Raw genomic sequence first — 11,424 nt, forward strand, 5'->3', positions numbered from 1 at the left:
ATGATCTGTTGGATCATGGAAAAAGCAAGAGTTCCAGAAAAACATCTATTTCTGCTTTATTGACTATGCCAAAGCCTTTGACTGTGTGGACCACAAACTCTGGAAAATTCTTAAAGAGATGGGAATACCAGACCACCTGACCTGCCTCTTGAGAAATCTGTATGCAGGTCAGGAAGCAACAGTTAGAACCAGACATGGAACAGCAGACTGGTTCCAAATTGGGAAAGGAGTGGTTCAAGGCTGTATCTTGTCACCCTGCTTATTTAACTTATATGCAGAGTACATCATGAGAAATGTCGGGCTAGAGGAAGCACAAGCTGGAATCAAGATTGCCGGGAGAAATATCAATAACCTCAGATATGCAGATGACACCACCCTTATGGCAGAAAGTGAAGAGAAACTAAAAAGCCTCTTGATGAAAGTGAAAGAGGAGAGTGAAAAAGTTGGCTTAAAGCTCAACATTCAGAAACTAAGATCATGGCATCTGGTCCCATCACTTCATGGCAAATAGATGGGGAAACAGTGGCTGACTTTATTTTTCTGGGCTCCAAAATCACTGCAGATGGTGACTGCAGCCATGAAATTAAAAGATACTTGCTTCTTGGAAGAAAAATTATCACCAACCTAGACAGCATATTAAAAAGCAGAGACATTACTTTGCCAACAAAGGTCCGTCTAGTCAAGGCTATGATTTTTCCAATGGTCATGTATGGATGTGAGAGGTGGACTGTGAAGAAAGCTGAGCCCTGAAGAATTGATGCTTTTGAACTGTGGTGTTGGAGAAGACTCTTGAGAGTCCCTTGGACTGCAAGGAGAGCCAACCAGGCCACCCTAAAGGAAATCAGTCCTGAATATTCATTGGAAAGACTGATGCCGAAGCTGAAACTCCAATACTTTGGCCACCTGATGTGAAGAACTGACTCATTGGAAAAGACCCTGATGCTGGGTAGGATTGAAGGCGGGAGGAGAAGCAGATGACAGAGGATGAGATGGTTGGATGGCATCACCAACTCAATGGACATGGGTTTGGATGGACTCTGGGAATTGGCAATGGACAGGGAGGCCTGGCATGCTGCAGTCCATGGAGTCACAAAGAGTCGGACGCGACTGAACTGAACTGAACTGAATGTACATGTTTCACTGCTATCCTCTCAAATCAACCCACCCTTACCTTCTCCCACTGAATCCAAAAGTCTGTTCTCGAAATTTAGAAAGACGGTACCAACAATCCTGTGTGCAGGGCAGCAAAGCCTACATTCTCTGCGTGATTTCAGCACCTCCGTAGAGCAGCATGTCCCGGGCAGAGGCCTGGCCCAGGAACGTGGTGTTGCGTCCCAGTGTGGGAGGGGGACGCTCCTGCCCAGCCCTGGGGGCCCCCGTCCAGCCCTGCACCCCGGCCATGGGTCACCTCACAGCCTGGGGAGGAGCGCTGTCCCCCAGGCCTGGAGGAAGGACACAGCGTGGGACACCTGAGACCCGGTGCCCGCGGCTCCTGCCCGGGGTCTGGGCTGCCATCCTGCCCATGCAGCAGCAGGGTGGGAAGGACCCAGTGGGCACGCGTTCGTCTCTCAGGGTCTCTCCTGCTGGCTCCCTGACCAGATCCTGAATTCGTGCCTCCTGCTCGCCTGTGTGGTTTCCAGGGGTGACCTGGCCAAGGGTGCGCGGGGCCCGGGCCCACTCCCCGTCTTGGCAGCAGCCAGAAACCAGGGCCCGCTCTGCCTCATGCTGCTGTAGATCCAGGAAGTTTCTGCAGGCCACAGGAGGGGTGCTGGCAGACGAGGGGCTGGGGCTGTTTAGAGGAATTCAGAAACACAGCGGTCACTTCTGCCCGCTGTCTGCATGAAATGTGTTTCAAAACAAAACATGTTGACTGCAGCCTGCCACTTCATAAATTGTAGCAGGCCGTCCACACTGTGCCCGAGAACGCGGCCATGCAGCGGAGGGGCAGGCACATGCTGGGTGCCCGGAGCCCAGGCTGGGCCACGCTGCCTGGACTCCCAACACGCCCTCACCGGCTGGAGCCACGGGACCACCCCCGCTCGCTGCCCACAGGCTGCAGTGGAAGGCTGGGGCTCCTGACCCCCACACCGCCCTTGCCCAGGGAGCCCCTTCCTCTCTGTTTGCGGGGGACAGGCCTCCCGGGTCTTAGAACACATCGGGGCTAGAAGAAAGCTTTGGGGACTATGGATTCCAACTCACACGTGCAGAGAAGGGAGGCTGAGAAAGAATGCATCACAACATGGCCCAGCTCACCCAACCTGGCCCAGCATGGGGCCTCCTTGCCCTGAGCTCTCAGAGGCCCGCAGCCCCTCAGCGGCGAGACAGCCTCCGGAGGACCCTCCCTGCCCCTCTGCCCGGGGTACAGGACTGCAGGGTCCTCTCTCCACACGGGCAGCCCTCTGCCCTCTGTCCTCTGACCTTCTGAAGGCAGCAGCGACCCCAGGGCCCCATCAGGCTGATGCACCTGTGCCCTTGCGCTTCCGGCCACAGGAGGGGCAGCGGAGGTGCCCGGGGGGACAGAGGAGACGACTGGGCCCTCCAGGCAATGAGAGGCGGCCTCACAGGACTCGAGGGCACAGGGACCTGGGCCACCCACGACACAGGCGTTCAGGCCGAGCCCCGCAGGCGCTGCAGCCCCAGGACGCGCCAACCGCCCCTGCCGGGGTGGACACGAGCCTCCCAGCAGCTGGCCCTGCGGCCCCCAGTGACCGTCCGTGCCCCCAGGCCCTGAGGGTCTGCATCCTCCAGGCACCTGTCCGCCAGCAGCTGCCTGTGAGCACCAGGCCATGAGCCGCCTCCTCCCGCGGGCAGCTGGTCAGCCCACAGCAGGAGGGAGCCCTGAGCGTCAGCGCGACAGAGGGCAAGGGCCTCGCTGCGCCCCTCAAGGCCTGCAGCCAGGCCTCCTGCACTCTGAGCACTCAGAGCTGGGGTGACCTAGAGGGGAGCCGCCCTGGGCACAGATGGGAGACTGGCTGCAGCTCTGATGGGGCGTCTCCACAGGAGCGCGTTCTATGCAGCCTGGCCTGCCGTCAGCGCAGGACGAGTGGACAGGACGTCAGCTGGCTTCCCAGGAAACAGCGGGTCTGACACCCACGCTCACCACCCACCTGGGCACCTCCCGTGCCCCAGTTTGCAGTTAGAAACACAGTGACATCTCAGTCAGCTGTGGAGCGAGGTGTGAGTGACTAACGGTCTTGCTCTTCGGTCTTGGCCGCACCAGCAGCTCAGAAGTTCACCGTGTGATTTCAGGAAGTGTGAGAACTCTTGCTGCTAAATCTGGAAGAAGTTACAAGTGCCTACTCTGAGTTCTGCCCCTCGGAACACTAAGTCCCCTTGGGAGCCTAAGAGCACAGCAGAGGCCTTGATGTCGGCTTCAGAGAGCGAATGCCGCCGCCGCCGGCCAGGCTGCCTTCCGGGAGGACTGCGCCGACAGCCGTGATCCCAAGGCTGTGCAGAAAACTCCGGCCCCCTGCCCGGGGTCTGCCGGCCCCCAGCCCACTCCCTGTGGGCCCCACGTGCCCTGTGGGTGCATCTGCTCCCGCACAGCCCTAGGAAGCTGGGCTGCAGGTGCCTGGTCCCAGCGGCTCCGTCCCCCAGGTGGGCTGTCCCCACGGGCAGGAGTCCAGCAGCAGCACTGGCTTCGGTTCAGAGGCTCAGGGCAGCAGGCTGAGGCCCCTCTGGCTCCCTGGCCCTTCCCCTCTTGGTGCCAGCATGGAGGTGGCTGCTTCGGCAGTCGCAGCACCTCGCAGGCACAATGAGGAGGTAGAGGTGATAGAAAGTGCGCCTGACCCCCATCCTCCCACAAGTTAGCCCTTTAAAGAGCCTTCCTGGGGTTAGTGGGGCCCCCACCTCCGGTGGCGGGGGCCCAGCCTCATCGCCACCCCACCAGCCCCAGAGAGGGGCGAGCGGGCCCACGTGGCCTGTGGTTCTCGGCCACGGCGTCCTGCCCTTTGGTCTTGAAGCTCCCTGCCCCCAGCCAGGACCCACCACCCTGCTGCCCACTGTCGGGGATGGCGGGTACTGCACCTCGCCTCAGTGCTGCCCCTTCCTGCAAGCTCCGTGCCTGCTGCGGACAGGCCGTGCAGGGACAGGGCGTGGCGCCTTCCCTGGGAAGCAGCTGGAGGCAGAGGCCGGCTCACACAGAGCGCAGGCCGCCCACCCTGCTGAGGGCCGTGGGCACCACACCGCCGACCCCTCCCTGAGCGCTCGGGGGCATCTCCTCCGTCTGCCCGGCCAGGGGCTGGTTCTGACCCCAGGTTCACGGCCCCAGCAGGCATCATCTGCACGCCTGGCCTTCGCAGGCCGTCCTGGGTGGCCACCAAGAGCTGCAGGGCCTGATGCCCAGGGTGCCCCCCTCCTACCCCCCCACCCCGGGCACACAGGAGCCCCCCACCAGCCACGGGCATGTGAGCACAAGTCCTCCCGGGACCCCAGCCCCTCAGCAGCGCCTCTGTGGCCCCCACACCTCCTCTCACCCCGGCGTCTGTGTACCCCAAGGCGGGTGGGGACAGACCCCCTCCAGGGGGTGCCTGAAGGCACTTAGAGAGGGCATGGAGCCAGGACCCACCCAGCGGAGGGGGCCGGAGTGGGTGCAGACCCTTCCCCTCTCGCTCAGCCCCGGGGCCCCGAGTCCAGGGTGTGGGGTAGGGAGTGTGGTGGTGTCTCAGGGGCAGGAAGGGGCCCAGAGGGCAGCTCTGAGGTGCCCAGGCTGTGGGCTGGGGTCGTGTGCCCGCAGAGTGGCCTCTGAGAGGTCACTCAGAGCTAGAGGTCAGTCCCTGCTGGGGTCCTGCCCCCGTGATGGTTTTGGGGGGTCCTCTAATGTCTATTGGAAAGAGCCAACTCATTGGAAAAGACCCTGATGGTGGGAGAGATTGAGGGCAGGAGAGGGGACAACAGAGGATGAGATGGTTGGATGGCCTTACTGACTCGATGGACATGAGTTTGAGCAAACTCTGAGAGTTGGTGATGGACAGGGAAGCCTGGTGTGCTGTGGTCCATGGGGTCGCAAAGAGTTGGACACGACTGAGCGACTGAACAGCGGCAGTTGGGGCCTTCAGCCCCTCTTTCTGCGTGTGTCCCTGTTTGTCCACCTTTGGCCGTGTCGAGTCTTGGTTGCGACGCGCAGGGTCCCTGCGGTGCCTGGGCTCGGTGCCTGTGCCTCGTGGGCGTGGCTGCTCTGAGGCACGTGGACTCAGCTCCCTGATGCGAGATGGAACCCACAGGCCCTGCGCTGGAAGGCAGACTCTTAAGCACTGGACCCCAGGGAAGTCCCGGGTGGGGACAGGGGCTCTTCTCAAAGGCTCGGCCCCAGCGTGTCCTCAGCTTCCTCTGGGGGAGGGGGCAGGCGGGGCCCCAGGCCCTCATGCTGACCCTCTGCCCACAGGCGCCTCCCTCCCGAGCCCCGTTCTCTCCTCCCGGAGGCTGTCCTGTGACGGAGCAGTGACCCCAGCTGCTTCCCCACCCTGGTCCTCCCACTCCCCCGAGCCTCAGCCTCCTGGGCTGCCGGTGCCAAAGCCCGGGCGGATGGCCCAGCGCTGTGGGGTGCCATGCACGCCCCCGGGAACCCGCCCCCTGCGCCACGGCCGCCCCCGGGCACAGGCAGAGGCCCAAACGCCAGGGTCTCCTCCATGTGCCTTGCAGGTTGCTTGCCCAGATTCACGATGAGCTGCTGTTTGAAGTGGAGGATTCACAGGTTCCTGAGTTCACAGGTGAGCCCCCAGGGGCCGGGGTTGCTCCTGTTTCAGGAATAGTTAAAGCTTCTCCTGCGGGGCTCACAGGCCCCTTCCCGGCCTGCTGCAAGGGGCACCTGCAGAATGCCCAGGCTGGTCTAGGGGCCCTTGAGAGGCCCAGAGGGCTGCACCCCGGCCAGCGGCCCCCAGAGAACGCTGCGTGCCCTGCTGCGGGCCCCGCAAGGTGGGGGCAGCACTGGGACCCCCGCCACGGGAGCCGGGCTGCGGGGCAGCGGCAGGGTCCGCCCCCCGGCTGTCGGCCCAGAGCCTGGCCCCCGACTCGGTCCTCAGGGGAGCCCAGGCCTCCTGCCATGGCAACCGTGCCCACAGCCGTGGGGCCCCTCCCGCCTCCCGTGAGTGCAGGAGCGGACGGCCCAGCCCCACTGGTGGAGGTGGGAGGCCGGGCAGGGGTCTCAGGGCTGGGTCCCCCGCTCCACCGGCTCTCAGGGGACAACTGGCCACGCCCCCCCAGCGCCACCACCTGCCTGCAGACCTGCCTGTAAAGGAGAGACTCCGGGCCTCAGTGCCCCCACCTCCAGGGACCACCCCGACAGTGGGGAGGCCACCCTGCACGGACCCACCCTGCATGGGACCCCACCCTGCACGGACCCACCCTACATGGGACCCCACCCTACATGGGACCCCACCCTGCACGGACCCACCCTACATGGGACCCCACCCTGCACGGACCCACCCTACATGGGACCCCACCCTGTATGGACCCACACTGCATGGGACCCCACCCTACATGGGACCCCACCCTGCACGGACCCACCCTACATGGGACCCCACCCTGCACGGACCCACCCTACATGGGCCCCCACCCTGCACGGACCCACCCTACATGGGCCCCCACCCTGCACGGACCCACCCTGCACGGACCCACCCTACATGGGACCCCACCCTACATGGGCCCCCACCCTGCACGGACCCACCCTACATGGGACCCCACCCTGCACGGACCCACCCTACATGGGACCCACCCTACATGGGACCCCACCCTGCACGGACCCACCCTACATGGGACCCACCCTACATGGGACCCCACCCTGCACGGACCCACCCTACATGGGACCCACCCTACATGGGACCCCACCCTGCACGGACCCACCCTACATGGGACCCACCCTACATGGGACCCCACCCTGCACGGACCCACCCTGCACGGACCCACCCTACATGGGACCCCACCCTACATGGGCCCCCACCCTACATGGGACCCCACCCTACATGGGACCCCACGCTGCACGGACCCACCCTACATGGGACCCCACCCTGCACGGACCCACCCCACACAGGGTCCCATCCTACACGGTGGCTGTGGGTTTGGAAATGACAAGTCTGAAACAAACCATTTGAAGGGAATGCTGTGCGCTCCCTTGCTGGTTACAAAGGAAAGAGAAAGTCCCACATCTGGAACAGTCCTGTCCCCCTCGTCATGGGGGCGGCCGCTGGCCTCCAAGGCAGGTGGCCTCCAAGGCAGGTGGCGAGGCGAGGCTCCCTGAGACACACGGGGCCTCCCACCTGCACTTGGGAGCCACCATCTGGCGCTGTGCTCAGGGTGCCCCGGGGTCACAATCCAGCCAGGGACCACGAGACAGGTGACCCTGGTGTGGCCGGGGCTGGGTTTCATCTCTGAACGCTGGGTGGGCACAACATACCCAGTGGGGCCCAGGGGGCAGACACTGGCTGAGGCTGCATGGCACTTGGGTCCCTGCCCTCAGGGACCCTGCGGAGCGGGCTCTAAGCGCAGGTGACCACAGGGAGCGCCAGCTCCGCCCGCTGCTTATTTGAGGTCCCTCAGTGGGTCCATCTCACAAAGGCGGGGACACACGAGGGCCTGGTGGCGCCTGCACACCCAGTGAGGGGCCAAGGTCCCGACTCCCCACGGGAAGCCCTGGACCCCCTGCAGTCCCCAGGGAGACCGGGGCCTCTGCCGGTGCCCGGAGAGCAGGCTGGGGACCCCAGCCCGACCCAACCCCGTCACCACCAGGGTCCTCTGCCAGCACAGGGGCAGCTGCTGGTGCCACTGCAGGCGCCCTGGGCCCAGCGCCCCACGAGACCGCTGTGAGCCCCGAGGCCGTAGTGGGGCAGGCAGCAGCCTCCTGCAGTCTCTGTACCCAAGCGCCAGCTGACTCGGGATGGGAGGAATGTCCTCTCATCCTGGGGCACAGGGCTTGGCGCAAACGCTGAGGAAGCCCGAGCTGGCCGACCCCGCCGCGGGCCGCTCCCGTCCCCAGACCCTCCGGCGACGGGCCACCAGCCCCCGGTGACTCCAGCTGTCCTTGCGGCTTCGCTGGCACCTGAAACCTCACAGGGGTTTCAGTGGGAACACAGGCCATCCTACCTGGGCTGCTCCAGCCTGGCCATCGGCGGGGGGTGGTCAGTGGGTGAGGGGTGGGGAGCAGCGGCAGAGAAGTGGGGAGGCTACGGCACCCCTGGGGGCCAAGGGCCCTGCTCCCCACTGCCTGCAGCTGGGCCAATTAAGGTGCCTCAAGCATGATGCAGCCAGTGGGACCTGGAAGCCGTCAGGAAGAACCACGGGGCTGCTCGAGCAGTGGGGACTGTGGCGCTGTGGGCCGGGGGAAGCCTGTGAACTTGGGAAGCCTGTGGACTCAGGGGGACCTGTGGACTCGGGGGGACCGTGTGGACTCGGGGGGACCCTGTGGACACGGGGGGACCTGTGGACTCAGGGGGACCCTGTGGACATGGGGGGACCCTGTGGACTCGGGGGCACCCTGTGGACTCGGGGGGAACGTGTGGACTCAGGGGGACCCTGTGGACATGGGGGGACCCTGTGGACTCGGGGGCACCCTGTGGACTCGGGGGGAACGTGTGGACTCAGGGGGACCCTGTGGACATGGGGGGACCCTGTGGACTCGGGGGCACCCTGTGGACTCGGGGGGAACGTGTGGACTTGGGGGGAGCCTGTGGACTCAGGGGGACTGTGGACTCAGTGGGACTTTGGACTTGGGGAACTGTGTGGAATGAGGGAGACCGTGTGGACTCGGGGGGACTCTGTGGATTCAAGGGGAGCCTGTGGACTTGGGGGGACCCTGTGGACTTGGGGACCCTGTGGACTCGGGGGGACTGGGGAGCCGGGGCCGAGTGTCCTCCTGGCATGGCTCTGCCCGTGGACTCGAGCGGCCTCCGTCTTGCTCTGTCCAGCCCTTGTCCAGGGAACCATGGAAGCCCTGCAGCACGTGCCGGCGCTGGAGCTGCAGCTTCAGGTGAGGGGCGGAGCTGCGGGCCACACTCAGTCCTGCCAGCCCTCCCCCAGCCCCCACCAGGCCCGTGCCAGCCAAAGCGCTGGCGGGCGGCCCTCAGAGGGGCCCCGGGTCCTCATGGGAAGAGCTCCAGGCCCCGGCTCCTCCAGGAGGTGCGGGAGGTGGAGGGTAACAAGCGGGCAGAAGGCCTCGAAGCCGTGCAGACCGCCCCCCGAAGGGACCGCAGGCGGCTTGGAGCCGCTGGAAGCGTGGCAAGAAAGGGCCGGTCTCCCCTCAGCTCCTCTGGGAGCGGCCTGCTCTGTGCAGCGTGCCCTGTTCACTTCATCCCGACCTCGCCCTGTGGGTGGCAGCTTGGCAGTGGGAAGGAGCACCCCCGGGCCCAGCCAGGGGTGGGACCACCCATCATGCAGGGTGGTCTGTGCTTGTCCTCCTGGTGGGTGGAGATGTGGGGACCCCAAGGTCCCTGGAAGCCCAGGAAGCCTGACCTCACCCCACTAGTAGCCCCGTGGTGGCCACTGCAGTGCTCCCCACCCTCAGGTGGGGACGGAGCTGTTGAGCTGTGGTCAGGGCCCACTCAGGATCAGGTCCCAGGGAGAGCTCTCCAGGGCCCCCTGCACACCTTGCAGCTGGTGCCCACAGGGCGCCGGGACACGCCCATCCCTGACCCCCTCGCCTGGCCCAGCCCCTGAGGCCTCCCTGCCGCACAGAGGCCCTGGCAGGTGAAGGGGCTCAACCAAGATTGAGGCATCACGACGGGGTGGGTATTCTGGAGCCTGTAAGCCTGCCAGTGTGTGTGAGAGTGTGTGTCTAAATGTGTGTGTATGTGTGAGTGCATGAGAGTGTGTGTATCTGAATGTGTGTGGGTGCATGTGTGTGTATCTGAGACTGTATGAATGTATGTGTAAGAGTGTGTGTGCATGAGTGTGAGTGCCTGAGAGTGTATGTGCATGAATGTATGTGTGCATGTGTGAATGTGCGTGTAAATGCATGTGTATTTGTGTGTGAATGTATGAGTATGTGAACGTGCGTGTGTGCATGTGTATCTGAGAGTGTGTGAATGTGTGTATAGAGCGTGTGTGCATGTGAGTGCCTGAGAGTGTATGTGTGTGTGTGTGTGTGTGAGTGCATGCGTGTGTATCTGAGTGTGTGAATGTGTGTATAGAGTGTGTGTGCATGTGTGTGAGTGCCTGAGAGTGTGTGTGTGTGTGTGTGTGAGTGCATGCGTGTGTATCTGAGTGTGTGAATGTGTGTATAGTGTGTGCATGTGTGTGAGTGCCTGAGAGTGTGTGTGTGTGTGTGTGAGTGCATGCGTGTGTATCTTGAGTGTGTGAATGTGTGTATAGTGTGTGCATGTGTGTGAGTGCCTGAGACTGTATGTGTGTGTGTGTGTGAGTGCATGCGTGTGTATCTGAGTGTGTGAATGTGTGTATAGGGCATGTGTGCATGTGTGTGAGTGCCTGAGTGTATGTGTGTGTGTGTGTGTGTGCAGGTGAGCGCATGCGTGTGTATCTGAGAGTGTGTGAATGTATAACAGCGTGTGTGTGTGCGTATGCATCTGTGTATGAGTGTGTATGTGTGTGTGCATATATCTGAGAGTGTGAGTGCGAGTGTGTGAGAAGGTATGTGTCTGAATGTGTATGTGCATATGTGTGTATCTGAGAGTGTGAATGTGTATATGAGTGTGTGTGTGTGTGTGTGTGTGTGTGTGCATATGCGTGTGTGTGAGTATGCATCTGTCCCTAGCAGAACTGCCAGGGTGTCTAGTCGCGTGTCTGGGCAAGGGGCTGCCTGTGCACCATGGGCCCTGGTCCACCTTCCAGGGGGCCCGGGAGGTGGCCAGGAAGGCCGGGCACTCACCTCTGCTGCCCGCACAGGTGCCTCTGAAGGTGAGCCTGAGTGCAGGCCGCTCGTGGGGACACCTGGTGCCCCTGCAGGGGGCCCCCGGCCCCACCAACGTCCCGCCGAGTCTCCAAGCAACATCTGGGCCCCGGCCAGCCCCGGAGCGCCGACCCCCGCGCCTGCATTTTTTGCCTTCATTCGGTCCGTAGCCCCAGGCAACAGCGGAGAAGAGAGCCGGGGTCCACCAGCCGGCGGTGCGGCCTCCCGGAGGCCAGAGCTTCATGAGCGGTCACAGCCACCTTCCCTTGGGGCCGCCTGCAGTAAACGCCTCTGGAGGAGCTGTCCTGACCTGTCTTTGTGAATCCTTCCTGGGGGTGGGAAACCGGGCCCGCAGCCCTTGGCCCCTCAGTCAGGACGAGCACTGGGGCAAGTCTGGGTCCCCCCGCCAGGCAGCTGCTCAGCACCTCACAGGAGCCGGGAGCAGCCAGCAGCCTGGCTCCCAGCGCCCCCGAGCGGGCCCGCGGGTGGCGGTGAGCTGAGTGGAGAGCACCTCCCGACCACCCTCCTGAGAGCTCGACCACCCTCCTGAGGGCCGGAGGGGCCTGTGCCCAGGTGCTTGCCAGCTGCTT

At 63.4% G+C, this 11,424-nt stretch overlaps 1 protein-coding gene across 2 annotated transcripts in view; it reads left to right on the forward strand.

Annotated features, from left to right (window-relative positions):
• POLN (DNA polymerase nu) overlaps window positions 1-11,143 on the forward strand; it is a 153,029-nt gene extending 141,886 nt beyond the window's left edge. For both annotated transcript variants that reach the window (XM_070791923.1, XM_070791922.1), the window contains 3 exons: window positions 5,641-5,708; window positions 8,898-8,959; window positions 10,831-11,143. In XM_070791923.1, coding sequence (XP_070648024.1) covers window positions 5,641-5,708; window positions 8,898-8,959; window positions 10,831-11,004 — 304 coding nt within the window. In that variant the 3' untranslated portion in view covers window positions 11,005-11,143. The remainder of the gene's footprint in view (window positions 1-5,640; window positions 5,709-8,897; window positions 8,960-10,830) is intronic.
• Window positions 11,144-11,424: the final 281 nt, after the last annotated feature.

Source organism: Bos indicus, chromosome 6 (assembly GCF_029378745.1).
Source record: "Bos indicus isolate NIAB-ARS_2022 breed Sahiwal x Tharparkar chromosome 6, NIAB-ARS_B.indTharparkar_mat_pri_1.0, whole genome shotgun sequence".
NCBI lineage: Eukaryota > Metazoa > Chordata > Mammalia > Artiodactyla > Bovidae > Bos > Bos indicus.